General features: G+C 42.5%; 2 protein-coding genes across 2 annotated transcripts; one reads left to right on the plus strand and one right to left on the minus strand.

The window, feature by feature from the left end:
* The first annotated feature begins 9,788 nt into the window (after positions 1-9,788).
* Positions 9,789-18,416, plus strand: LOC122739587 (Golgi-resident adenosine 3',5'-bisphosphate 3'-phosphatase-like). The gene is made up of 6 exons (XM_043981261.1): positions 9,789-10,008; positions 15,750-16,363; positions 16,839-17,001; positions 17,243-17,338; positions 17,518-17,679; positions 17,973-18,416. The coding sequence occupies exons 2-6, from the start codon at positions 16,031-16,033 to the stop codon at positions 18,248-18,250; spliced, it is 1,032 nt and encodes a 343-aa protein (XP_043837196.1). The 5' UTR covers positions 9,789-10,008; positions 15,750-16,030; the 3' UTR covers positions 18,251-18,416.
* Positions 18,417-19,748: 1,332 nt separating this feature from the next.
* Positions 19,749-23,255, minus strand: FNDC11 (fibronectin type III domain containing 11). Its single transcript, XM_043981676.1, is given in 3 exon segments — positions 19,749-20,740; positions 23,131-23,212; positions 23,214-23,255. Coding segments are annotated over 3 exon segments (1,116 nt in total).
* Positions 23,256-25,656: the final 2,401 nt, after the last annotated feature.

Raw genomic sequence — 25,656 nt, forward strand, 5'->3', positions numbered from 1 at the left:
ACAAGAAAGATCCTCCCATTCATATAAGTATATTTTCTCCCAGTGTCTCAATAATCAGGGAACATATTCAGAGAAAATGTGTGTCTAGGGGCTCATCTTTGGGTATTGCAGAGCCACTGTTGTCCCCTGGTCATGCTATTGGACTTCTCTTTCCTAGGCATCACCACTGAGTTGCTCCTGTTTGTTCCTCGTACTCTTCAGCTACAATGTAGTTTCTTCATTGAGATACTTTCACTTTCTGCTACTCTTTGGCCGTGATGTAACTTTTTTTCTTAAGACACGAATTGTACTAGTTCCTTAACTTATGGACCCAAGAGATAGATTAAGTGTTGTGATACAGATCTTAGCCAGCTGTACCTAGCAAGCTTAGGCATTTTAAGTCTATATTTTTAACTCCTTTTTTCCTGTTACCACTTGGCACCTTCCAATCTGTTTATGCAAATCACAAGGGCTAGTTGAAGAAAACTAAAGGGGTCTGGTTAACCTTTGTCTTACTTCCCTCCATATAATGGATGCATGATGCATCCATAAAACCTATTTACCACTACTTATCCTTATTAGGGCTGCTGGTACCCTAATAAGATTTATGCTCATTAAATGTATGCAATCAAACTTTGACTATTCAATAATACAAAATCAAACTCTCTATTAACAAGCCACAAATCTTATTCCTAGAGGTCTCCGTAAACATACTCATAACAACATTCTTTCTCTGCCAGTGAGAGGCTCTGTGTCTTTCTCCGAGGTAGAAATCTGGGAAGTCTTTGCCAATCAATACTACTTTCAAGGAAAGACAGAGTGCTCACATTTCCATGTGTGGGGAATACAGGAGTCTGTCCTCGTCTCAGCTCAGAAGCAGGTTGATATCCGAAGTCTTCAGCTGGTTTTTATGATCTTGGCTAAGGGCATTTTCAAGTTACAAATGAATTCTTGTTGGTGATCAATTATCTAAGCTTATGATGAAAGCAAACGATCAATCAAATATAATGTCTTAGCAAACGTTTGACAGTTGCTTACCAGATTTGGGGGATATACACATCAGGAGTAACTACTTACCAAATCTGGGCACCACACACATACATCACTGTCAAACTATACCTCTCCAGTCCTTATCTTAATACAAAAAAAAAAATAGCTTACATAACTACTTAGCCACAACATGTAGGCCTGAGACAAAATGGTGTTGCTCATCCCAAGTTAACATTATTACCACTTCACTCTAGCACCTAAATCATGATTTTCTCTATAGTGCATTAACACGGCCATAGTAGTGTGTGTGTAAAAATTGATGTGTCTTCTTTGTGCAGCTGTGTAGAAGATGAAATAGATTTGCCTGTTCTTCTATTAGGCTTAGCAAGACAACTGTTATTCTCTCCTTTGGTCAGACCTGATCTGGAACATTGTATTCTGTTCTGACCACTATATTTATTATATTATCTTTTTGTTTTCAGTTCCAAATTCTCTCCTTCCCTCCACCCTTCCCCACCCACTGAGAAGGCAGGAAATATGATACCCATTACACATGTGAAGTCATGCAAAACATTTTGACATTAGCCATGTTGACAAAAAAAAAAAAAGGCAAAACAAAGAGAAAAAAAATATGCTTCAATGTGCACTCAGAGTCTATCAGTCTCTGGATATCCAACAGTGGAGGTGGATAACATTTTTCATCAGGAGTGCTTGTTGTGTACCATTGTATTAATCAGTGTTGCTAAGTCTTTCATAGTTGATTATTGTTATAATCCACATGTATGTTGTTCTCCTTGCTACTCACTTTACTTTGCATCAGTTCATATAAATCTCCCAAGCTTGGCTTTTTTCGAAACATCCTCTTTATCATTTCTTATGGCACAGTAGTATTCCATAACAATCACATTTCATAACTTCAGTCATTCCCCACTGGATGGCCATCCCATCAGTTTCCAATCTTTGCCAACACAAAAAGAGCTGCTATAAATATTTGTGTACATATGGGTCCTTTCCCTTTTCCTTTTATCTCTTTGGGATATATTCATAGTAGCATCATTGCTGGGTCAAAAAGTATGCGCAGTTTTATAACCCTTTGGACTTCTATGTTTTTGAAAAGACATCGAAAGCGAGAGTAGTTTCAAGAGGGAGCAATAAGGATGTTGAGAGTACTGAAGACTACAATTTATGAGGTTAGATGGAAGGATCTGGGGATCTTTAGCTTGAAGAAGAGATGAGGGGCAGCTAGGTGGCGCAGTGGATAAAGCACTGGCCCTGGATTCAGGAGTACCTGAGTTCAAATCCGGCCTCAGACACTTGACACTTACTAGCTGTGTGACCCTGGGCAAGTCACTTAACCCCCATTGCCCTGCGCAAAAAAAAAAAAAAAAAAAAAGAGATGACTTAGGAGAACTTCAAGTATTTGAAAGGCTGTAATATGGAAGAGAGGTTAGAATTGTTCTGCTTTACCCTAGAGATCAAAACTATAGACAAAACTACAGACTACAATGCATGTGGAAGAGAGGCAAATTTCTTTTCAATACAAAGAAAACCCCCCTAATGATCACAGATCTCCAAAAGTAGAATGGGCTATGATAGGAGATAGTGAGCTCCCCTTCTTTGGAAGTCTTTTAAAATTTCGATTTTTTCTATGTTTTATTTTTAATTTATGGACTAAAACAAAGCGTTTCCATAATGTAGAATAATAAAAAAGATGATTGCACATGAAACTGCAAATCTATTATGTACAATTTGTCATTCCTTTTAAATATATACTATTTAATATACTTTAAATACATACTAAAGTTATCATATAATTTTCTTTTTCCCCTTTTCCCCTCCCTCCTGCCCTAGAAATGACTACCATTAGATGTACACACACATATATGCATACATATACACATATATGTAAAATCATTCTATATGTACTTCTATTTATCAATTCCTTTTTTGGATGCAGATAGAGTCTTCCTTCATATGTCCTTTGAAGTTAATTTGGGTATTCAGGTGGGTCTACTTATTAGGGATATTGTAGATTAGTATTAAATGAGTAAAAAATTAATTATTAAGAATTTCCTTTGTGCAAAGCACTGGGGGTACAAATAGAAAGGTTAGACAATCCCTCATTTCGAGGAACTCATACTCCAATACTGAGTTTCAAGTTAAATGGAAAGAGTAAATAGTTATAAGGGTACAGTAGCAAAGCAGATAGTATGAATCTTCTAATGCCATTTTCACTGATTAAACCATATTTGTTTCTGATGTTGAACCATTTAGAAAACAAGTGCCAGGATCTTTGGTTGTTGAGAGCCTTTGGAGGTAGTTGCCAGATCACATTTCTATAAGGGTTGTTTCTCTGTATTATAGCTTCAGGCTAGAAATAGGACTTTGGAGTCTGGGTGGTCCTGCTTTTTTTTTCCCCAAGGCCTGAGGGCTTCAGGTCCTGGACTATGTCTGCTGGGTTCAGAGGAGGTGGTGGTCAAGATTGTTGCAGCGGTTTGACCTGTCTGTTAAATACCACCTCCTGTCTCTCCCACAGGGTCCCTTGCTATTTCAGCTAGGTGGGAGTGTCTGCTCCTGTTGAGGAAAGAGTTGGACTAGATGATTGCTGATCAGTTATTGAAATAAAAACTAAAGAAAAAAATCCATAACAAAATATATTGGTAACAACAACAACAACAACCAGCTTTTGTGATAAAGCACTAGCTAAGGTGGCACAGTGGATAAAGCATTGGTCCTGAATTCAGGAGGACCTAAGTTCCAATCTGGCCTCAGACACTTGACACTTGCTAGCTGTGTGACCCTGGACAAGTCACTTAACCCTCATTGCCTTGGCCCCCCCCAAAAAAAGATAAAGCACTAGCTAGGCTCATATCTCTCATCCTTTTTTAAAAAAAATTCTGAGGGGTGTTTAGGTAGCAAAACCAAATAAAACTTCTTCAATCCCAGACTAGGTGGTTCCTAACTTGTTAGTTTCAAAAAATAGTTTATTATGCCAAAGTTCTCAAGGCCTAGATTAGTTCATTGTTTTTCTTTCTCTCTAGAGAGACTACTCTGGAAGAGAAAAACATGCTTCATTCCAGGAAACTCTTACACTGGAATCTTCCTATCTGTGTAAGGATAGATAACATTTTTGCCTTTCTTTTAAAAAAAAAAAATGATCTCAGCTAATCAGGAAGCCTGACTGCATGGCTGCTCTGCGGTGCTCCATCTATATTACTCCTTCATCACTTGAATAATTATTTACTTCCTTCTGCTACTGAGGGGGGTGGGGAAGAGAAAGAAAAAAAAAGAAATGGTGAAGATGATGTTCTTATTACTTTAAACATAAAATTTTTTTTGAAATAAAAATATTTCAAAAACATCTTTTCCAAAGTCACAAAAGATGATCCTATTGTTTACAGGGTATCTTTCTGTCCCTCTGTGTATGTAGAAATGGGACTATCTACCCCTTGGTTATGGGAGTTAGAGCCACAACAAAGGGGGTGGTAACTGGTCTTTGACCCAGAAAACAGAATTTATCAAGTGTTCATAGCATCTGTGGTCTTTCAGCAGTACACAATAGACCTTAGTACTTAGTTAAAAAGAGGAACTTACTAGAAGGCTAGCCAGGGCAGTTCCCTTCCATTCTATGTCCTGATTTCTATCCCTTCATCCACCTGCACAGAGCTCTCTCCAGCAGCTAGGAGTTTTTGTCTCCCACTTCTCATTCCCTTCCCTAAATGAGGGTCAGTGCTGGGTTGAGAAAACTCAACTAAAAAATTCATGGTTAGGATTCTCAGTGTGTCTGTGTGAAAAGAGGGCACCAATTCTATTTAACAAATATTTATTAAGATGCTACTGTGACCATAACACAGTGCTAGCATTAAAAACAAAACAATCTCTGCCCAAAGACCTTACATCTTTCTGGGTGGATGGATATATGTATAGAAAAACATTTTAAAGGAATTTTGGAAGGGAGTCAACCCTAACAATTGAGGTAGGGAAATGGGCGTGTTTGCTTTTCTGGGTGTATGCGGTGGGAGAAATGGGTATAAATGTCTCTTCGTGTGCTTATAGAGAATGGGAATGAGGGTGCCTTTCCTTCTGTGTGTGATGGGTCCCTATTCAGGTCCCAAGAATGTATGAGGCCTTGGAAAAAGGCCTAAGTTCCCATTGCTCCAGTCTTCTAACTTTAGGGAAACTAGTCAGAGCTGCCCCAGGATCCCATTCCTGGTATTTGTCTCCAGGTTGAATTACAGGGGAAAGGGTTGTGTTCTTCCTTCCCTGGGACATTCACCATAGGACCATAGACTTTTTTTTTTAGCTGAAATCTAACAATGCCATTCATTTTACAGATAAAACTGAGGCATAGCAGAGAAAGGTTAAGTGGCTTGTGAAAAGAAAAAAAAAATCAATAATCAATGTCTTGAGTGCTTTGATCTGTATTGCCTTGCTAATCTTTTATCAGCTGTAGTCATTATAATAAGAAATAACTGAGTTATTTATGGTAAGAGCATAGTCATAGGTAAAAAAAAAAACCCAACCTGTGTGTAACCAAACTATGCTGTAGTTCTAGGAAAATTCCTGTCTTAGTTAACCTTAGGAGTGCAACTAAATCATTATAATGGGTGTATCTTCAGTAAGTGACTATTATAATCATAACTATATATTCATCTTTATATTAAAATGATACAATAAGAAAGTCCTGTAATGGGCTGATTTAGACATCATGGAAAGTACAAAGTTAGGATGCCACAAAATTAGGGCATAGTGACCTGTAAAATGCAATCTTACATGAATCAATTTCTCCAGGATATTGTTGCACCATAGATGAATGAAGACACTTACAAATATCTGTACATTCTCCATCTTGGGTTCTCAAACCACACTGGGCAGACTGTAGGCCCACCTTTGTTTCGGTTTCTTTTCCCACTTTGCTTCCCACTTTCTTTTTTACAGTGTGGCACCCCAGATGGAATGAAGAAAAACCAGGACTCCAGTATTCCGGGAAACTTCCCTGAGGGACCCTGGACACTTCTTTTCACTGTCTCTTCCTCTCTGGGCTCAGGCAAGCCCCCAAACCTTAGGAGGATTCTGTTTTTCTTTTCTATTTTACTTACTAATATTTTTCATCTTAATTTCTCTCTGTTTTCCACTTAAAGAGAAAGCTAAAAGTGTGGAGAAAGATTTTGAGCACCAGACACTAGTCAAGCATAACTTTTGTAACTTCTCTTTTTTCAGAAACCAAGAATAAGACATGTCTGTTGCCCCTTAAAAAGCCTGCTTTCTTTTGGCTTGATCAACCAAAAAGAAACAGGCTATAAAACACAGATTTTTTAAAAAAGTCTCTCTAAAAGACAAATCTCTCTTTTCTCTCTCTTTTTCCAATGCTGGCCACATTGGAGGTTGTAGAGATAAAGGACAGATAATAAATGATTTGGGACTAAAATTATGATTGGAGATTCTAAAATCATAATTTGGCTATAATGTACTTATGCCTTTCCTTTTGTCTTTCAAAAGGGAACAGAAAATCTTCAAAATAAGAAACTAAGATATAAAAGTGATTAGAAACTTAATTTGCAAAAGTGGAAAAAAATGGAATGTCTCACTCTTTGTTCTGTTTTTTTTTTTTTTTTTTGGTGAAGCAGTTGGGGTTAAGTGACTTGCCCAGGATCACACAGCTAGTAAGTTTCAAGTGTCTGAGGCTGGATTTGAACTCAGGTCCTCCTGAATCCAGGGCCAGTGCTCTATCCACTGTGCCACCTAGCTGCCCCCTGTTTTTCTTTTTGCTTTATCTGACTGGTGCCAGATTTTTAGATTTTCAGAATTTTGGATTAGAATTTAGAATACGAATCTTGAGTAGGTCCTGTTAGGAAAGACATCTGATTTTTCTGCATAAAGAGATAAGACAGACATAGAGAAATTAACTTGACTCTGTGTGGGGTACACTACACTGATTAGGGTGGGTTAGTTTCCAACCCAAGAAACAAGCCACTAAGGCCCATACTAACAAGGTACATCAAGGTGCCTGGTCTTACCTCTGGTTACCATTTGGTTAGGTCAGTTAGTATCTTGTCACTGCAGCCAGTAGAATTTAGAGTTTAGGGATTTAGTTAGAACTCTCTTTGCTATAGGTGAGAAGTGTAGCAGGGAACTTAGGTGTAGCAAACAGCCAGACATCAAGCAGCAGAAGTAGCTGGGAACATCATGGTTTGAAAAGCAGTTGTAATTCTATATGGAAAAGGAGACAAGTAAGGGAATTATAGAATTTCTTGGTGGCACTGCAACTAGTGTAGGTAGGGACCCATTTACTCAGTTTGGTAGACAACAATATGTTAATTATATAGGTTATTATTTAATAGTTTCCCCCCCCTAAAAAAACCCCAAATAAACCAACCAACCAAACAGGGATTTACTCTTGTTAATTGCTCTGCATGGCGAATTCAAGCAGCCACTAACTCAGAAAAAAAGTCATAGCTAACCTGACAGAGGGTTGTGTAAACAGCTAGGAAAATCTCACACTAACAGGTCCTTTTAAAATTGCTTATACCATATATGTATTGTCTTAATGTGTTGTTCTGATCAGAATTCTCATTAATATCTCTATTTTATTCTTTAGTCATGTAAAGTTGCTATTTGTAAAGTGGCTAAAATTCTAGATACACTGTCTAAAAATCTAATGAGTGGTTGCCAATAAATTAGAAGCTTTAGCAAGAATTTAGACTTTTAAGCATTTATTAAGGAGCATAAGAATTTGGTGAAGAGAGAGAGAAAGAGGCCTAGATTCAGCTATCTATCTCATGGAGCCAGCGTCTCCTGCTCCACTCCCCCCTGAGGTCCTGGGGAAAGAGAGAGCGAGAGAGACCCTTCTTTATCCCACAAGCCTCCTGTGAAAACTGGAAACATCCCATCCACACACAGCTCCAAGCTAATTGGCTGGTAACTTTGATCAACAGTACCCACAAGCAAATGTTACTTCCTGACGCCAAGGAACTGACCTTCCAAGCCACATGGCTTGCCCTCAGACACCTTCTCCTCATGGTGGAGCATTCCCACGGTATCTCTCCAGCAGGGGGCAGCACTCCAATTTTCACAGTCAGCTATTTAAACCATAAATTGGTTAGAAAGAATACCTGGTAAACTTATTTTCTTTTCTCAATTCTTTGTGGTCACACTTTGTACATTAGGAAACCCTTTAGATTAGTTAAACCATATAGATGTCAAAAATAGTTATTTTTTCTATTTAGGAACATTTAGGTTGGTTACTTAACCTATAGACCTTTAAAAAATTATTAACTCTATTCTATTCACTTGCCTTCTCCCATGCTTTATGATCACAATAATCAACTCCTTGTCCTGTTGTGGTCTTAGGATGTCCAGAGGAAACTGAACCTATCATCTCTTTCATTTACATGTTAGAAAACTGTTTGGATTAGCTACCCAAGCCATAGATTTATTAGAATCAATTAGTAGTTTTTCTTCTCAAGTAGTAAATGAACTTTCTCCTCGAGGGACTGAAAATTAAGAAACTACATACACAGGTCTCCTCCATACCCTGAAACCACAGAACTAAGACAGGAAACTAAGGGAGGAAGGACAGTCAAACTGGGGGTGGAGGGATTGCCCATCACATCTCCTTGAATCAGAAATCAGAGCGTTTCATGAATAATTTCCCTGTGTGGCACAAGAGGAACATTAGTGAGCTCAAAGCCATAGCTCTGTGCATTTTTGAAAGTGACAAGAACTAGAAAGAAAAGAAATCGAGTAATTGGCTCCCTAATACTTGCAATAACACCTGCACTTGAGTTCAAAGTAGACAAAAGCAAATCCTTAGGTTGTTTTTATTGTGGAAAAAAGGGTCAGTGTGCCAGAGATTATAGAAAGAAAGAGACAGATCAGAAGCAGAGAAACCTCAGGACCTGCCCAAGACAGGTTGGGTTTTCTTCACCCAATCTTGTGCCATGGAGAAACTTTAGTACCCTTCAGAATGAGGTATATAGGTATTGGTGAGGGGATGGTTTACAACACAAAATTGAGAAAATTTGGGTTTCCTGATTCTAAATAGCTAACTTATGATCCTTTAACAATAGCATCTCTCGGGGCAGCTAGGTGGCACAGTGGATAGAAAACCAGCCCTGGAGTCAGGAGTACCTGAGTTCAAATCCGACCTCAGACACTTAGCTGTGTGACCCTGGGCAAGTCACTTAACCCCAATTGCCTCACTAAAAAACAAACAAACAAAAAACCAAACAAAAAAACCCAATAGCATTTCTCATTGCTGTTCAGGCCAAAATTAGTTAACATCTTTGAAAGAGATTTGTAGTGTGTACTTAGTTACTGTTGACTTATTCTCTCTGTGTGAATTTGTAACCATTAACTGACCTAAATAAAGACTCTGTTCCAGAACTTCTGCTTCTGCTATCTGAACATCTGGTGGCAGGTTTTAAACGATCTCTCCTCTTGCCACCAGCTCTGAGACATCCAGATCATAATAAGCCTTCTTTTTTGCCCAAGAACAGAAGGGTGTGGTATCTGAAGGGCTGGTTCAGTACTTCAGACCATCCCATCCCTTCAGCCTATTGTCTCTAACACCTGATAACTGTCAAGTAGCTACTATGGTCTTGGGAGGGCCTCCATGCCCTGGAGTCATAGCAGCTGCTGCTCTCTCTTAGAAGATGAGGTTTGTGGTCTGGTTCTTGGCTCTCAACACACTATACTGCGCCCTCATGAGATAGTGAACTTCGATCATGGCACAAAATTGGGTGAAGAAAACCCAACCTGTCTTGGGCTGGTCCTGAGGTTTCTCTGCTTGTGATCTGCCTCTTTTTTTCTACAATCGCTGGCACACTGACCCTTTTTTCCCCACAAAAAACAAAAAACAACAACCTAAGGATTTACTTTTGTCTGCTTTGGACTCAAGTGCAGGTATTATTGCAAGTTATAAAATGTTACCACCAAGAGACAAAGACAACTTCGAGAAAGAAGTGAAGTCTCCTGAGAAGTGCAATGCAAAACAGGTATCTGGGATACAGATGGAACTGGTATGGATCACTGAAACTGGTAAGCCACTAAAAGATTTTACCATTAAACTTGCTTTTTAACTCACAAAATGGGGCATTTTGGTACTCAGGGAATGGTGGACACAATCACCTAAATATGGGTAGCCCCAGGTATCTTCTCTATAGCCAATCTATATATGCTTCTTGTTACACGTCAGTCTTATAGCCAGAATTCTTTTAGGAAAGTTGCTTTTAGAGGGTATCTATCCCTTGGCCTACATCCAATTTGAAACCGCCAGATTGACTATGTTAACACTGCCTTATTATTGTAGACCAACTCACTACATGGATTGAAGGAAGCCTTTCCATCTTCTAATGCTATGTCGGCCTTTGTTGCTAAAATTGTCCTTAAAGAGATTGTGTCCAGATTTGCCTCTTCAGCCTTTATTGAATCAGAGCAAGAGACCTGTATCACAGGCTCAATCTTAACTCAGGTTTTTTCCTATTGTGGTGTTAAACTCTGTTACCACACCCCATATCACCCCCAAAGCTCATTCCAGGTTGAAAGGATGAATAGGGAGCTTAAAACTATGACTGGGACACTGACCTGGGCCCAGGAGGGAATTAGGGGAAATTACATCTATCTAAAATTTTTATATCTATCTAAATTGATCTGAAATTTTTAACTACTAAATTTATTGATTAAAATGGTTTCACAAAATTTGTAAACTTAAAATTTTATGCATATGCATCACCCTTGGATAAATTTAAATGAAATGTGAAATTATATGTAGTGTATAAATTTGAAAATTTGATAAGTCTGAAATTTCATTTTGAAATTGAAATTAATTGAATTATATGTAAATTTTAAATTTAAAGAAATTTTAAATCACAATTGAAATACTTTTTGAAATGCTTTAGGAAGCTAGCTTGTAGGAGAATATAACCCATTGACTATTTATTAGTTTTCCCTTAATAATCTCACTATCTTTAGTAGCCCAATTTCTAAACTATTAAACTTAATTAGACATCAATTTAGTCACTTTCATAACTCAAGAGGGAAGTGACCTCTATAACAATATGTTGCAATATTTCAGAGAAAGTTCACATAGCAGCATATTTTAAAAGCATATTTTAAGTTATCCATATTATCTTTGATATGTTACTTAGTTCAAAACTCAATATAATTATAACATAGCTTCAAAATTCTCAACTAAATCAATTTTTGATTCACTGGTTACAATAACTAAACCTCATTTTTCTTACACTAAGAAAGGTTAAGTGACTTGCCAGAGCCACACAACCAAGATATGTCAGAATTGTTCTTTATTTTATAAATTCATTTTTGCTTTGATTTCAGAATTTTTCCTCTTATTTTGAGTTGTGTGCTCACTTAATTAGTCTTCTTTCGCTCTACATTTTATATATGTTTAGAGCTGTGAACCGATCCAACCATTCTGGATAGCAATTTGGAATTATGTCCAAAGGGCTCTGAAACTGTGCATACCCTTTGACCAAGCAATACCACCACTAGGTCTCTATTCCAAAGAGATCATAAAAAATGGAAAAGGACCCACATGTACAAAAATATTCATAGCTGCTCTTTTTGTGGTGGCAAGGAATTGGAAATTGAGGGGTTGCCCATCAATTGGGGAATTGCTGAAAAAGTGCTATATGAATGTAATGGAATTCTATTGTGCTATAAGAAATGATGAGCAGGCACATTTTAGAGAAACCTGGAAAGACTTACATGAATCAATGCTGGGTGAAATGAGCAGAACCGAGAGAACATTGTACACAGTAACAACAACATTGTATGATGATAAACTGTGATAGACTTCACTCTTCTTAGCAATACAATGATCCAAGACAATGCCAAAAGACACATGGTATAAAATACTCTCCAAATTCAGAAAAAGAACTATGGAGTCTAAATGCAGATTGAAATATACCATTTTCACTTTTGCTTTGTTGTTGTTTATTCTTTCTTGTGTTTTTTCCCCTTCTGTTCTGATTCTTTTCTTACAACATGACTAATGTGGAAATATGTTTAACATGATTGTAGTGTATAGCTTATATCAGATTGCTTGTTGGTTTCAGGGAGGGGGGTAAGGAAAGAAGGGTGGGAGAAAAAATTGGAACTCAAAAATATCTTTACATGTAGCAGGGAAAAAAATAATATAAAATAAAATTTTAAAAAATTATCTTTTATGTATTTCTGTTATTTATATTTCCCTTAGTGGTGCAACACTGAAAAGTAGTTATAGTCCTTTAGATTGTAAAATATTTTTGACTTGACTAGCCTAATTTTGGGGGGGGACTAATCTGACTGGAGGACTAATCTGGGGACTTTTGACTATTTGGCTATCTGACTGCGTTTAATTTAATATGGGCCTTTTATAAAGTTCCACCACACTGCTCCACTCCCAAATTGATAAGCACAGGATTAAGAAGCCTCTTAACTAAATAATCCAAGCAGAGTTTATTTATGAGATACTGTTGAAAATTAAGAATACAGGAAAATAAAATATACAACCTGACTGCTTTCCTGTGGTCTCTTTCCACTGTGTCTCTTTCCCACCTGCTGTGCTTCGAACTTCGAACTTCTTGAATACAATAAGGGCCTTAGCCGCCTCTGGCCTCAGGGCATGTTACACTTTCCCTGGTTTGTATTAAGGCCTGTAACCTTCTGTAGGTCTGCTCTGTCAGTTTGCCCTTCGGCCTCTCTTTTGCCTGCTCCTAGACCTTCTCGTCTTCTCCTGCGTCCTTGTAGCCCCATCTCTAGTCTCCTCAGCCGCCTCTTGACCTCTTCTTGTCCATCCGAACCCCTGAGTCTTGTCTATCTATCCGTCCTCAGTCTGTCCTCGCTCCTCCCTTAGTCTACCTATCTAGTCTACCTCCCAGGTCTATATATACCTTTTCTTCTCACCACTCAAATCTCGGGGCTTCCTTGGCCCCCACAGACCAAGCTAATCCGCCAGCCAGTGCTGCAGCTGGTGGGGGAGGGGGGGTGCTCTCGAGCCTCATGCCTCAGCACAGGCTATCCGGAATCTTTGGATAGCTCCGCTCAGGTCGGAGGGAGCTGGGGCTTCCCCCCCACCCCAGCTCTCTAACATGCGTCTTGTATACCCCATGGGGCTTTTTCCGCTCAGCTGAAGCTGAGGTGGAGGGGGAGAGACCCTGAGGGCCTAAGGCCTAAAGGTAGGGTCCCCAAATCAAAATAAATTTCCACAAGATTTTCCTTCAATAATTGCTAAAAATTCATCTTATATATCTATTATATATAATAATATCTATTCATATCATTCATCACTATATTTAATGTTGGTATTTCTCCTAGATTTGTCTGGAAGAAGCAAATTGAAGTAAATTACTGTTTAAGTGCCTTTCCTTTAGTGACTATAATAATGTGCCATTTGAAAAACATCCGCATTTAATCTTGACATTATTCCATTATCTATTGCACTTTTTTCTTAGTATTTTATTTTTTCCAGTTACATGTAAAGATAGTTTTCAACATTCCTTTTTATAAAATTTTGACTTCCAAAATTTTCTCCTTCTCTCCCTTCCCTCCCCTCTCCCCAAGACAGCAAACAATCTGATATAGGTTATATATGTACAATCACATTAAACATTATCTGTTGCACCTTTGAGCATAACAATAAGTTTCCTTATTTTTCCCTCTTGACTAATTCAGTTTTACTATTGTCTCACCTGAGATTATTGTTAATACTTTAATTGAATCACCCAAGAAGCCTTTTACTTTTCTAATGAACCTAACCATGTGTATCCTGGTGATGACCCCTCTTCCTACTTATCCTCATGTTCCAGCATCTCCTGCCTTTTTGTCCTTCAACTCATCCAGAATCACCTGAGCTATAAGCCACCCATTCATTGTTCCAGAGGAAAACTTTCTGTAATTTTGCGCCTCCAAAAAATCCCCAGAGGGGATTGCCCCCTCTGGTTTTGTGTTGCCTATATAGGATTGCCCTCTATAGAACTAGATGTTGTGCTTAGCTTGTAATTGATCCAATTCTCAATAAATTGAGAAAATTATCAAAGGGAGGAATTGAAAGGAAAAAGATCAATAATCAATGCCTTGAGTGCCTTGCTAATCTTTTATCAGCTATAATCATTAGGATACAAAATAACTGAATGATTTACAAGAGCATAGTCACAGAAAAAACCCAAACTATGCTGTAGTTCCAGGGAAATTCCTGTTAACCTTAGAAGTGTAACAAAATCATTATAATGGGTGTATCTTAAGTAAATGACTATTACAATCATACCTATATATTAATCTTTATATTAAAATGATAAAGTGGAGCAGTGAGGCGGTGGAATAGATGAAACACTGGCCCTGGATTCAGGAGGACTTGAGTTCAAATTCTATCTCAAACACTTGACACTTACTAGCTGTGTGACCCTGGGCAAATCACTTAACCCTCATAGTCATGCAAAAAATAAAAATAAAATAAAATGATAAAGTAAGAAAGACCTGTAAAGGACTGATTGAGACATCATGGAAAATACAAAGTTAGAATGCCACAAAGTTAGGGCATAGAGACCTGTAAAATGCAATCTTACTTGAATCAGCCTCTAGAAGACATTGTTGTACCATAGATGAATGAAGAGACCTACGGGGTGTACTGTTGGCCCCACCTTTGTTTCTCCTAATAAAGATAGGTTTCTTTGGACAGAGAGGCTTCCCAGTTGTTTTTTTTTTTTTTTTATTTTTACCCTTGCCTAGGATCACGCACCTTATAAGCATCTGAGGCAGGATTTAAACGCAAGTCTTCCTGTCTCCTAGTCTAGTACCCTATCTAATATATTGGCTCTTGGGCTCCAGGAAAGGCAGAAGGGTTGGAAGAGTCCCCGAGCTGCTCCCCCAATATGAGAAACAGGAAAAGTACATAGAGGCAAAGGCACTTCAAAAGATATAGAATCAGCGATACCTTAAGAGAAAGAAGCAGGGAGGGACAGAGAGAAAAAAACAAGTTGGGGGGGAGGGGAGGATAGAGTGGCGTCAGTCAGAAAGGTAGTGGAAAACAGCGAGAAAGAGATGAGGAGAGACACATAAGGAGCAAAGAGAGGAACAGGATGGGAGACACAGAAAGGGACAGAGAGGGCTAGACATACAGAGAAAGTGACTGGATACCAAAGGAGTTTATATATATATATACATATATATGACCTATAAACTAACTGGAAAGAGCAGAACCAGGAGTTCAGTGTATACAATTAACAACAACTCTGTAAAGACAAACAATTTTGAAAGCTGTGAGAGCTATAATTTGTTCAGTCCCCCATTCAGTATTCCAGAGGACACAAGAGGAAACATACTATCCTGACAGAGAGGTGACAGATTTAGTATGCAGAATGAGAGAAACATTTTTGTATACGGCCAATGAGGGAATTTGTTCTCCTTGACTATAGATATTTGTTACAAGGAATTTGTTTTTCTTTTTCTTTTCTTTTTTTTTGGGGGGGGGGCGGTGAGGCAACTGGGGTTAAGCGACTTGCCCAGGGTCACACAGTAAGTGTCAAGTGTCTGAGGTCGAATTTGAACTTAGGTCTTCTTGAATCCAGGGCCGGTGCTTTATCCACTGCGCCACCTAGCTGCCCCCCATTTTTTCTTTTTAAATAGGGCGTGGGGAGTGAGATGAGAAAATAGGTTTCTATTCATTAAAATATTTTTTTAATAGAAAGGTCGGGGTGCTACAAATGTGGAACATCGCGTGCGCTTTCAGATGGGGTCACAGTACTGTTCGTTCTGCTTAACTGTTTTAATTTTGTTACAAGTGACTGGAAAAACAAAACATCAATAAAACCTAGAGCGCGAGAGCAAGCGCGAGAGCAAGCGCGAGAGCGCCAGAGCAAGCTCCTGCTAGAGAGGCCGAGCCACACCCCCAGGGTCAGTGAGAGAAACCAGAGGCAACGTGGAAGGGGCGGGTCGCAGCGCTTTGCGGAAGGAGGCGGGTGGGGGCGGAAGGCGCTGGAGTCTGGGGCTTTGGGGGCTTTGGGGCTGAGGTTGGGGTTCTGCCAGGACTGCTCTGCAGCCGGCGCGTAGGGAGGTGGAGCTCATGGCCGCTCTGGGTCGGCGCCTCCCTCGCCCGGCCTTGGCTTTGCTGCTGCTGTTGCTGTTGGCGGCCTGTGGCTTCTTGGTGTTCCCATCGCTGCTCGGCGCGGCTGGTGGAGGCCAAGAGCTGGACTTGCGGGAGCTCCTGGCGCTGTCAGTGGCCGCTGCCGAGGCCGGGGGGAGGAGAGTGCGAGTTGTCCATGAAGCCGGTCCGGATCTGCAGCAGAGAAGCAAGGGCCAAACCCAGGAGGGCGCAGAGGAGCTGCTCACCGCGGGGGACCTGCAGTCCCACCGCTGCATGGCCAGCCTGTGGGCCAGTACCTTCCCCGGCATCCGGGTGAGAGCCACGTTTGAGTGCGTGGCGGTGGGGGCGAGATTGAAGCACTGCTCGATGCAGGCTTCTTGAGAGCATCCCAGCAGGGGCTGTTGGGCAGCTTCCTTCATCCTCTCCCCAGATCCCTGGGATTGACTAGGGTTTGTAACCTACCGAGGAAACAAACCACAGGAGAGCAAAGACTCCCTTAGGGTTCCTGGAGAGAGTAAGGACTGAGTGGATTTCAGGCCTCTAAAGCCTAGACCAGGGATGTGTGTAGGAGTGTTAGCCGACATTCCGGAATAACTCAAGGTGAATAGTTCCCCCTTTCCCAGCGAACCGTTAACCAGCTGTCTTCAGGCTGAATCCCCGGGTTATACCTTTCTCCTTTCTCCCCTGCCTAAGCTCTCTCTTCCCAACACCGTGTGTGTGCATGTGTTTTTTGGGGGGAGGGGGATGTGTGCTTCCATCTCAGAGTGACAGCTGACTCACTCCTCAGGTAATTTCTGAGGAGCATGATGAAGCTGCCTTGGACCTTTCAGAGCCTTGGGATGGAAAGATCCCCCTGGACATCCAGGAACTGGTCCCAAGTGGCCAGACCGTGTCTATGGAGAGTGTGACCGTTTGGATTGATCCTTTGGATGCTACACAGGAGTACACAGGTTTGTGGAGTAATGATCAGAGATGTTGGGAAGGAGAACCTAGGAACCAGGGCTTGGATTTGGGAGCCCACTTCTTTTTTAGGTTCAATAGAGAGTACTATGATGGTAAAAGGGACCCTTCCCTCTGGCCCTACTCAAGACCAGAATTAGTATCTATGTGGAATTCTTATAGAAATTGTTTCATATCCACCTGTGGCTATTTCCTCGACCTTGCTGCTCATCTTTGTCCTTTTTTCCCTAGAGGGTCTCCTGTCTTATGTGACCACAATGGTGTGTGTTGCAGTGCATGGGAAGCCAGTCATTGGAGTAATCCACAAGCCCTTTTCAGGGTTCACAGGTGGGGAACATGGGACCAAGGGGGGTGGTGGTGGTGGAAGTGGAGAAGGAAGCTTGTTCCTAGTCTAGGGGAATCTTATGCTTCTTACTGAGGGCCTAAAGTGGCTCCTCTATGTCCCTCTTTTGACCTCCCCTAGCATCATTCAAGGTACCTACCCACTCACAACTCCTTCTTTGTAGCTTGGGCACTGGTTGGACACGGGGCCAATGTGAGTGCCCGGGAGTCATATGATGAGAAGAGTCCCAGACTCATTGTTTCCCGATCCCATGCTGGGACTGTTCGCACCTTTAGCCAGAAAGCTTTTGGGACCAATGTGAACATCATCCCGGCTGGGGGAGCAGGTAAATGGGAAAATAGCCGAATGTACACTATGGCCCATGGTTAAGGGGAGGTGGAAGCTGGGAGCAGGGACAGAGGTAAGGATCCAGGAAGCCAGGAAATAGGGCTAATTCTGCTCTGTTTTTCCCCTGGGACAAATGCAAAAGACCGGGTCACCTTTCTTGGGGACACATGCCCATTACTCCTTGGGGGAGGATTTTGGCATGCTTCAGATTTGTGGGAATTATGGGATTAGGAGGGGTGGGATGAGAGTGACTTTCTGGACAGCTAAGGGAATGCTTTCTGCTTTCCAAAGGGTACAAGGTACTATCCCTCTTGAACCTCAACAAGGCTGAACAACCAGATCAAGCAGATGCCTACCTCCACATCACCTTCATCAAGAAGTGGGACATCTGTGCAGGAAATGCAGTGCTCTCTGCCCTAGGGGGCCACATGACCACCCTGGATGGGAAAGACATTGATTACCTGGATTCCCCAGGCAACAAGGACGGACTGATTGCTAGTGTGGGTTTGGACCACCTGGAGCTAGTGAAGAAAGTCAGTGGGTTGGAAGAGCAGGTGAGAAAAGATTAACCATCAGGAGCCCCATGATGTTGCGTCCTACCAATTCCTCTGCTCCTCAGGACCCTCAGCCAGGGACTGGGGACAAAGGGACAGAATTAGAAATTGTTTGGCTTCTCTTGAGGAGAAGGAAAACTTTTATAGGATTATTTTATAATAAAAGTTCTTTTGAGCCATACACCTTTGAGCTATTTTATTGTGCTTTGGATAAGAGGGGGAAGACATGACTTCTGAGCCTGACTTTCCTGGGCAGGGAATATTCCCTGGCTCAAATAGTTCTGTAGTTCTCCCTGTAGGAGAGAATGTGCCTGCAAAGGTCAAATGAGGAGGAGTATTGGGGGGATCATGCTCAGTGAGGCCTGGAGAGGTGTGTTAACCCTAGTCTCAGGGAGCTGCTTCAGGTTTCAGATTTCTGGGACAAAATTGGACACTTCTGGAGCAATTTAGTACTTTTAATCTCTAATATCTCTGCAGTGCTACATTTTCTACATTTCTTTCTCATTCATTATCTAATTTGATTCCCACAGTAGTCAGGCAATAATTTTTTTTCATTTGACAGGAAACCAGGCCAACGGCAAGTAATTTAAATCTACTAGAATTTCAGAGTAGGAAGGGACCTTACAGAGCAGTTAGTTTCACCACCTTTATTTCACAGATGAGGGAAATTGAACCTTAGAGTGGTGAAATGATTTACCCAAGGTCACACAGAAAAGTAGTGACATCCTAAACTAGAATCTTGTTTCTTAATTGCTTGTTTAAGGCTCTTTCCATCACAGTCCATGGCCTGCCTGATGTGGTTCCTGACGATGACTGAAAAGACATTGGAGACTGGCCACAGGAACACCAGGGGGTTAAATATAAGGACCCTGATTCCCTCTGATAATCAATTCAATATCTGGAACTCTAGGCCTTGGGAAGTTGCCACACTGCTTGGGGTCATGGCAGGAATCCTAGGCTTGGAGTAGCCCAGGAGAAGGTTGCCAATTGGCTATCAATTCAAGTGCCTGGAACCCTGAGACATTTTCTATTCATACCTGCCCATATCTCCAGCTGGCCATCTCTTCCTTTCCCAACATTGCTAGGTCATCTCCAAGCCTTTAGAGCCTTCAGTGGGAGGCAATGTTAGAGGACCAAGTGGCCAGTCAAGAATTAGGAAGGCAACACAGCTGGACAATTGAAACGGGGGGAGAGGTGTAGACATAGGCTCTCTCCCCCTAACCACATTTTGGCTGTAGCAACAGAGCCTTATCTGAAGTGGCTGACATTTCCTGCCCACACGAGGAGGTCCTGTGATGCCCTCTGAGAAAGGAGGAATCTTGGGGATGCAGGGGTGGGAACTCAGGACTAACGGAGGCCGCTTGGGGCGATCGCTTTGGCCGAGTCAGAAAAACACTCGCGTGGCTGCTGTTACCTTTAAAAATAAGTTGTTTTTTTTTTTTAATTTTGCCCTTTTTTAAACTCCTTTTTATTAACGGATAAATATTAGAAAATTGTCTCTCAGGCTCTGTGGTCAGGGGCAGGCCAGGCTGGCCCTGCTCTCTGGGGTGTGAGCCCCCTCTGGGGGTGCTGGCTTAGTTTTCAAGGTGAGGCTGTCCCTCCACGGCTCATACACAAGTGTGTAGCTCTCAGCCCTCTTGACTGTGAACTTGTAGGTGCGGCTGGGCAGCAGGTTTCGGATGTCAAATGTACAGGTGGCCACAGGGATGACACCGCATTGCACCCGCTCCTGCTGACTCCGGGGCTCCAGCAACTTGAAGCGGAGCTCAAATTGCTCAGGCACGGCTGGCTGGATTGTCACAAACCAGCGCAGGCTTGCCCAATCGTGGTGTGCCACTGATTCCTTGCGGTCGAACATCACCGGCATCTTGGTGCTCAGCATCAGTCGTATGTGGGGGATCTTGGTGGCACCAATGTCTGACACCAGACGATGCTTGATGTGCAGACGGCCTGGCACCATCATGGCTAGGAAGTTGTCCATCACTGCCGACAAGTCTGCCAGCCGCTGCTCCACTGTGTCCCAGCAAGACAGGAAGGGGAGCGTGTCATGTGATTCCAAGAGGGCCACCAGTTTGGCCCTCCCTCTGTCCAGCTGTTCCAGTAGATCACTGAGCAGAAGCAGCTGGATCTTGGTCTGGGCTGTACCCACTTTCTTCATGCGCTGGAATTTCCAGGGGTCAATAAGCTGGAACATAGTGCTAGGCAGCATCAGGGGGTTCTGGTCACCTAGGGCCAGGTGCTTTGGGAGGATCTCGATGTAGTAGGAGCACTTCTTTAGTAGCTCCATGCGGGCGTGGTGGCGTTTCAGGAGGTGGGGGCTCAGGTCCGAGGTCAGGAACTCCCGGAGAATGTTCCTCCGATCTGTATATGTCCTCCAGGCCTCAGTCTCTGGCTGCTGCTCCTCCTCTAGAGACTGGAGGCTTTGTGGGCTGCCCAGTTTCATCCTGTTTAGGCCCAGGTCCATTGCCCCAAAGCTCATCTTTTCAGGGCTCTGCAAGGAGGGAACTGAGGACCATAGTTGAGAAGGAGATGGGTGAGTGACTCTACTCCACCAAGATTAGACTCCCCCTGAGGGTAGGATCATAGATTTAGAGCTGGAAGGGAACTTAGAGGTCATTTAGTCTGACCCCTTTGTTATACAGAGGGGGAAAGTGAGACCCAGGGAGTTTAAGTGACTGGCTTTAGGTCAATGAATAGAGCTGAGATTTGAGTTCAGGTTCTCTGACTCCAAACCCATCATTCTTTGCACTGCACCAGTCTGGGTTAGTGGACATTTTCCCAATAACTGTGGGACATCCTTCCCAAAGCTGGCTGGACTCTTCCCCTCATAGGCTACTGGACACAGACCTTTGCTGTTTCTTCAGAGAAAGGGCAAAAGGGTAGGTTAGTCCTATGATGGGATTTTACTCCTAGGGGCAATGGGGTGTGTACAAAGGATAATCTGCCCAACTGGCCTTTTCTGGGAACAGGGAATGAGTGAGTAAGCATGGCCTGAGCCCACAGGCATTGGTTTGGTAGTCTAAATTGACTCTAACCCTCCTCTCAATCTCTCCTGGAAGGAGAGTCCTGTGGGAAAGTGCTAACAGTGACTTAAATCCATCTGTACCCAGACCTTTGTCTCTTCTCTGCTCAGGATAGGGAGGGAGAAATGCTGATTTTCTAAATTAAAAAATGGTAAATAGAGAGGAATGCAACCAAGGTCAACAGGGGTTAGGACTGTCTTTGGTTTTCTCTTAATAATCATTCCTTACATTTGCATTATACACACACACACAAATATATACAATTTTTTTTGGTGGGGCAATGAGGGTCAAGTGACTTGCCCAGGGTCACACAGCTAGTTAAGTGTCAAGTGTCTGAGACTGGATTTGAACTCAGGTTCTCCTGAATCCAGGGCTGGTGCTTTATCCACTGAGCCACCTAGCGGCCTCCAGTTGCATTATAATTTAAGAGGCACCTTGCTGAAATAGAAAGAACCCTGGATTTGTAGTTAGAAGACAGGTCCAAATTCTGCTCCCACCACTTGCTACCTGTTTGTGACTTTTGGCAGGTTGTCTCATCTTTCTGATCCTCCATTTATTTTCCTATAAAATGGGGATAATTATACTTGTACTACACACCTCATTGGGTTTGTGAAGATAAAATGAGATTGTGTAGGAATGGACTGTAGAATAGAAAAATGTTCTGTAGAATAGAAATGTTCTAGAAATATGAGCTATTTGATATAATCCTTAGGTCCTCAGAAACAAACCTTTCGGTAGATATTATCTCCTTGCTACAAATTAGAAAATAACAGCTAGAGAAGGTAAGTGATTTATCCAAGGTCACACAGCAAGTTAGTGGCAGTAGAGGAATATAATATATATATGCCTTCTGACTCCCAAATCTTGCGCTGTTTCAAATGCACCACTGAAAAGGTTCCAGAACACCATTTCTGGCCATCAACTGCTCATAGGATCATCCCAGGGGATGAGTCCAACTCATGCCCACTTCTAGTATCTGGATCCAGTTTGGGCGAGGAGTCTAGAGGGCAGGGCACACATAGTAAGTAAGCAGGGTGTTGAAAGCACAGGGCATGAGTTTGCAGCCCAGTAATCTAGAATAGTGAATTCTCAGGGGGATACTCATGCATGGGTCCTTCTTCAACCTTACTACTCACCAATTGTGGGTTTTTTCCTGACTATTCTGGTCTCTCGAAAGCTGAATCTAGCAGAATTGATACCCCCTGCATCTTGGACCGAAACAGCCCTGATTTTTAGAATGGGTTACAAAGTAGTATTCTGGGACCATGTGTGTGGGGGTGGGATTTGGATTCTGGGGAGGGCACTGTTAACCTGTTTGTCTAGGAAACTGGACACACAGGCCCTGCCCTGAGGCTGTCCCAACTTGATGTCTAGAAGGGAGTGGGGCAGGGAGGGCATCTGGGTTTTGGTGAGAAGCCAGAACTCTGAGTCTCTAAGGCTGAAGGGATTTGCATATCTCTCTGCCCTTTGGAAACCTAACCAGGGTTCAAATTCTGCATCAGTAGGTGAAATTTGGCCTTTGGCTAGCCCCATGCTGAAAGCTTGTCTCAATCTTCCCTCCACCTCCACCAGTGCCATAAATGCTGCGAGCCCAATTCTTGGCTACATGGGGGTCTGCTTATCTTGGTTGAGAAGTCACCTGAGCCTTAAGGAGCTCAAGATGCTGGCAGCATCTCCCGTTGACCCATGATCTCTTGAAGACCCCTTCACAACTGCTACCTCAATCATCCAACCTCATCTGGTCCCACTTCCACCCTCCAGACTCCCCCAAACCCAAAGTGTTTCCCATGCTGCTCCTGTTCCTCCCCGAACCCCCAGGATTGAGGGTTTTAGCAGCCAAGCTCCACTCCCCACACCCGGTCCTCCACGCACCCCTAGGGACTTGCCGCAGCCTCGGAAGCAGAGCGGAGCCACAGGGCTGGAGTGTGGCCAGACGCCCCAGGCTCCCAGGACTCGGCCGGAGAAAAGAGGCGGTTGCTATGGTGACCCTGGGGCATTGTGACGCCCGAAGTTCAGGGAAACCTTCTCACTTTTCCAATCCACCTCCGGGACAGAGATTTGAGACATGAATCCTGTTGTTGTCCCTTCCACTGGGGTCCGAAAGCCAGGGTTGGAACACTGGACGAGACTCTTAGGTTTTTCGTGACCTACGCCATCTTGGGATAGAAGGAAGAGAAGCGGAGACAGGTAACAGCTGACATGATTGAGAATGGAAAAGAGCGAGGTTTATTCACCCTGGTGTTTTTGTTTGTTTGTTTTGTTTTGTTTTTGCGGGGCAATGAGGGTTAAGTGACTTGCCCAGGGTCACACAGCTAGTAAGTGTCAAGTATCTGAGGCTGCATTTGAACTCAGGTCCTCCTGACTCCAGAGCCAGGGCTTTTTCCATTGCGCCACCTAGCTGCCCCTCACCCTGTGTTTTTGATGGTTTTCTTTCCCCTGCCATGGGTGCCCTTCGGTAACTTCGACCCAATTACTGACAGGCTTAAGGGGCTGAAACTGAATCTGAGCTGGTATCCGGGATGTGGGCTGGAGATTAGCGCTGGGGTATAGACTGAGGGTCTGTAGGTGTTGGGCTGTCCCAGACATTCGTTCTCAATCTGGTCAACAAAACTCCCTCCCGATTGCTCTTTGCTTTGATTGGTTGCTGAAGTAGAACGGAATTTTATCACTTTGCCCTCGAGGTAGTACAAGATTTAAAGATGTCGGGACTAATCAGTGTAATCTAGTCCAACCTCATTTTATGGGTGAGAAAAAAGTTCTTACTCTTATAAAATCAGGCAAGTAAAGATGCAGGCTTGGGAATTCAAATGGAATCTCTCATTCCGACTCTAGTGCTTTCCCCACTATTCCTTCTTCTTCTTGCTGTTGTTTAAACAAACTGCTTCAGAATACAGACCCTCCTCAGGCCTCTTCTCTCAGGTTAGCTAGGTCTGAAATTGAGTCAAGGGTGAGGTGAGATAAGAGGATTGAGAGCCTTTTGAGAGAAAGAAAACTGAGTCTGAGCTGTCTATGGCATGAGTTCTTGGTAGTCTGTTGCCCTAGTTATAGGATTAAATTCAAATTTGATTAGCGATTCCCAAGCCGACTCTGATCCTGGCACAGTGCTTGGTACATAGTAAGCACTTCATAAATGCTGGTCCACTTGACCCTTTCCCAGGTTTAGTATTATTCTCTACCTGGATCCATGGGCTTAGGAATTTCGGGCTATTTCCTGAAGAACTGAATTAATTTTGCTGTCTGGGAAAAGACAAGGCAAGGCAAGACAGAGATGTACAAACAATGCATATCTGTGCAAACACGGTCAGGGGCACACACTCCTGTAGCTATTTCCTCATACTTCTCGCAGTTTAGTCTCAAGACTAACAGGTCTTATGCTACTCAAGTAATTGGAAGGACTCAGGTTCTGGAGAGGAACTAAAGACTTCTTCAGAGGGCAGGCTCAACCTTAGGGTCCAAACTACTCAGGAATAAGGATTGAAAAATTTTCTCCTGGTAAAGGGTGTGGTCTGGGTGTGTGTGTGCAGAATACAAAGAAGGGAGCGGGATTTGGCTGAGGGGTAAATCAGAACAAAACTCTTCTCAGTGAGAGCTGGTGGATGGTGGTGTCACCAATAACCACCAGGTGGTGGTAGAGTGTGATACCCTTCTCCCTCCCCCATTCATTTTGATCTCTATCTTGGTGGCTGGATAGCTCAAAGTGTCCGGGATAACTAGGCTGCTCCTTTTTCCGTACTGAAAAGGGAAAGTGTGGCAGAAATGGGGTTTGTGACCCAGCTTCACCAGGAGGGAGAGGACTCTGTTTCTGTGATTTATGGGGAAAAGGAACCTTAGAGTCTGGTCTAATCCCCTGATTTTACAGAAAAGAGTCCCAGGAAAGAGAAAACACTTGCCCAAGGTCAAACAGCAGAACCAAAATTGAAATCCAGGTGCTCTGATCTTAATTTGAAATCGATTGCTCTTTCTGTTACACTTCACTGACTTCAATTCATGTTGTTAGTAATTTTTTTTAGTCATGTCCAGCTCTTTGTGAACCATTTGTGGTTTTCTTGGCAAAGATACTGGTTTGCCAGTGACTTGCCCAGGGTCACATGGGTAATAAGTGTCTAAGGCCGAATTTGAACTAAGAAACATGGGTCTTCCTGATTCCAGGCCCAGCACTCTATCCACTGTGCTACCTAGCTACCCCTCCAGTTCATACCCAACGATGAATGGCAGTCTACCTTTTAGAACAGATTGATAGCCTACTCTCTGTTTGAATACCTCTAGTGATCAGACCTGACATCTCAATTTAACAACATGTTAATTCATTAGCCTGATCAACTATGTTTTTCAGTTTAGCTGAGTAACAGAGCAGGGGCTTGAGGTAATAGGCTCTAGGTATGGATGGGTAGTTTTGGA

This window comes from Dromiciops gliroides, chromosome 2 (assembly GCF_019393635.1).
Source record: "Dromiciops gliroides isolate mDroGli1 chromosome 2, mDroGli1.pri, whole genome shotgun sequence".
NCBI classification, from domain to species: Eukaryota; Metazoa; Chordata; class Mammalia; order Microbiotheria; family Microbiotheriidae; genus Dromiciops; species Dromiciops gliroides.

Bases quoted from the DNA above. Each gene is read 5' to 3' on its own strand.
- LOC122739587 (XM_043981261.1), top strand. From the start codon at position 16,031: ATGGCCGCTCTGGGTCGGCGCCTCCCTCGCCCGGCCTTGGCTTTGCTG. The intron at 16,364-16,838 runs GTGAGAGCCACG...CTCACTCCTCAG, and splicing joins GTACCTTCCCCGGCATCCGG to GTAATTTCTGAGGAGCATGA. The intron at 17,680-17,972 runs GTAAATGGGAAA...TGCTTTCCAAAG, and splicing joins CATCCCGGCTGGGGGAGCAG to GGTACAAGGTACTATCCCTC.